The sequence below is a fragment of the Cherax quadricarinatus genome, chromosome 14 (genome assembly GCF_038502225.1).
Source record: "Cherax quadricarinatus isolate ZL_2023a chromosome 14, ASM3850222v1, whole genome shotgun sequence".
Classification (NCBI taxonomy): Eukaryota; Metazoa; Arthropoda; class Malacostraca; order Decapoda; family Parastacidae; genus Cherax; species Cherax quadricarinatus.
Genome location: NC_091305.1, coordinates 26690913 through 26693412, shown reverse-complemented (window position 1 = coordinate 26693412; position 2500 = coordinate 26690913). Strand labels below are relative to the sequence as shown.

Sequence of the window (2500 nt, the reverse complement as noted above, 5' to 3'; positions counted from 1 at the left end):
AGTAAGGCAGGTAGTGGAAGAAGTAGTAGTAGAAGTAGTGGTAGTGTAAAGTAGGGAGAATGGCTGGTGGGACGAGAATAGAAAAGGGGAGAGAAAAAGGAGGCAAAAGAGAAGGAAGGAGCCGAAGATAGTAGGAAAGGAAGCAGTAGTAGTAGTGGAGTCAGTCAAAACCCAACAAAAACACAGGGAGAGGGGGGAAGTAAAAGACAAAACACCCAAGGCAGAAGAAAGGAAACCCAAAAACAAGAACAAGGAAAAATAGGAAAGAAGAAGAGGTAGAAACATGAGGAGAAAAAGGAATCAGGTTAAGTTACGTGTGTTCTGAAGTCTGGAGCATTTGGCAATGTAATGGGAAAACAAGGCATCTGCAGGGACAAAGCCAAGACTAAGGTTCATACAAGTAAAGTTGTGTATAATAGAAAATTCAACACTCGCTGTCTTGTGTATTGTTCTTGGCCTTTCATTGACTCCACTACTACTACTACTACTACTACTACTACTACTACTACTACTACTACTACTACTACTACTACTACTACTACTACTACTTTCTTTCCTACTACCATCGGCTTCTTCCTTCTCTTTTGCCTCCCTTTTTTCTCCCCTTTTCTATTCTTTTCCCACCTACCATTCTCCCTTCTTTACACTACCACTACTTCTACTACTACTACTTCTTCTACTACAGTCTTACCTCCACCACTACTACTACTTCTACTACTACCACTACCTGCCTTACCCCTACTGCTACTACTCCCACTTCTCGTGTCCCGTCCCTGCCAGCTGGCCTATATTATACTGGCTCTTTCTCTCCTTTCTGTTAGTGTGACTTTGTAAATGTATTAAGGTTGGTAGAATTACCTACAATATGTTAGGTAAATGAAAAAAAAGTGCAACTAATGCGACATTTCATTGTGGCAACGTTTCGCTCTTCAAGAGCTGTCAAGCCGTTACGGCTTGACAAAGCTCCTGAAGAGCGAAACGTTGCCACAATAAAATGTCACATTAGTTGCACTTGTGTCTTTTTACTTGACTTTGGAAATGGTCCAAGTAGGACCGAAACGTCGTCGTAAGCTCCTCTCTCCTATGTGCGGGTTATTTGTGTATTCTCCGGTCACTGTATTGTACCTTTTTATTCATAATAATAATAATAATAATAATAATAATAATAATAATAATAATAATAATAATAATAATAATAATATAATAATAATAATAATAACAATAATAATAATGTTTTGCATATTTTCAGGGATTCTCATGTCCGGTGCAGACACGGTACTGCTGCAGGCGTAAGACACTACTCGACTTGTCCAAGAGTATCAAGAGCAACCTGATTACGGCCGCTGCCAAAACTCGTCAACATTCAACCAGTATCAATCACAACTTGACGACTATACTACCTGCCAACCTTCTGATACCCAGTAACGCCAGTCGTCCTACGACGACCATCCCACGCCAGCGTCAGCACTTCACAAAAACAACAACTCAAACACGCAGAGACAGATCTGGCTGGCGACCCTCTACACTCGACACTCTTTCCAAGTTTACCGGTTACAAAGGCATTGGTAGAGAGATTAACTCATCCTCACAACATACTTTAGTTACCATTGAGGGAGACAGCGTTTCCAGGGCACCGCTGGCAGCCATCGCAGAGTCCAGACAAGGTGAAGAGCACCCGAGAAGTGAGAATGTTCAAAGAAGACCAAAGATGGTAGCCTGCTCCTGCATGACTCGAGACGACTGTGTTCACTCCTGGTCCCTCTTCACTGACCTCCCAGAAGTAGAGATCAGGACCAGTTTAGAGTGTGAGGGCCCTGACGAGTTCACCTGCTGTCTGGGTCGCGTCCTGCCATCTCGGGCGTATAACACAGGAGAGGAACATCGAAGTAGACCCACAATACCAGCTGTGTGGAGGCCGCTAGAGACTGCCTGGGAGAGTCTTATATCATGGTTCAGCGGATGAACGTACGACATATAATAATCGATATTAAATACAATAGAATATATACAAATAAAAATAATATAACATAGTATCAAAATGAAATATCTGAGAGCTGCTTGCAATGAATATGTATGTTGGCTATCGGGACCAAATGTACCTTTAGGAGATCATATTTGATTAAATATAATTTCACAGGCGCTGTATGATCCATAAAGGTTTAGCGCTCTAAGGGAATTAAAAATGAATAATGCTGAAAATGTAACCTTAAAAGAACATAAATACGACAAAAAGGGAGGAAAAAAAACTTCTCGAATGGAAGTTAATCAGAATCGTTAATATGACCTCTGACTCTCCAGCTGATATTAAGCTGACAACTATGGCCAGGAGAAAAGTAAAGTCAGACCAAATGGACAAAAATCGAGCCGTTTCTAGAAATCCAGCGACTAGATGAAACACTGTCAAATAAAAATCTTCAGTTTTAGTGGTTTCAATACAATAATATCACTATTTCTCAACACGTGTAGCGCCTACAGAGACTTGTAGTATTAATACATCTCG

General features: G+C 41.0%; 1 protein-coding gene across 2 annotated transcripts in view; it reads left to right on the top strand.

Annotated features, from left to right (window-relative positions):
- The window catches only part of LOC128695083 (uncharacterized), an 18063-nt gene extending 15643 nt beyond the window's left edge, over nt 1–2420 (top strand). For both annotated transcript variants that reach the window (XM_053785478.2, XM_053785487.2), the window contains exon 4: nt 1250–2420. In XM_053785478.2, coding sequence (XP_053641453.2) covers nt 1250–1963 — 714 coding nt within the window. In that variant the 3' untranslated portion in view covers nt 1964–2420. The remainder of the gene's footprint in view (nt 1–1249) is intronic.
- The last annotated feature ends 80 nt before the right edge of the window (nt 2421–2500 follow it).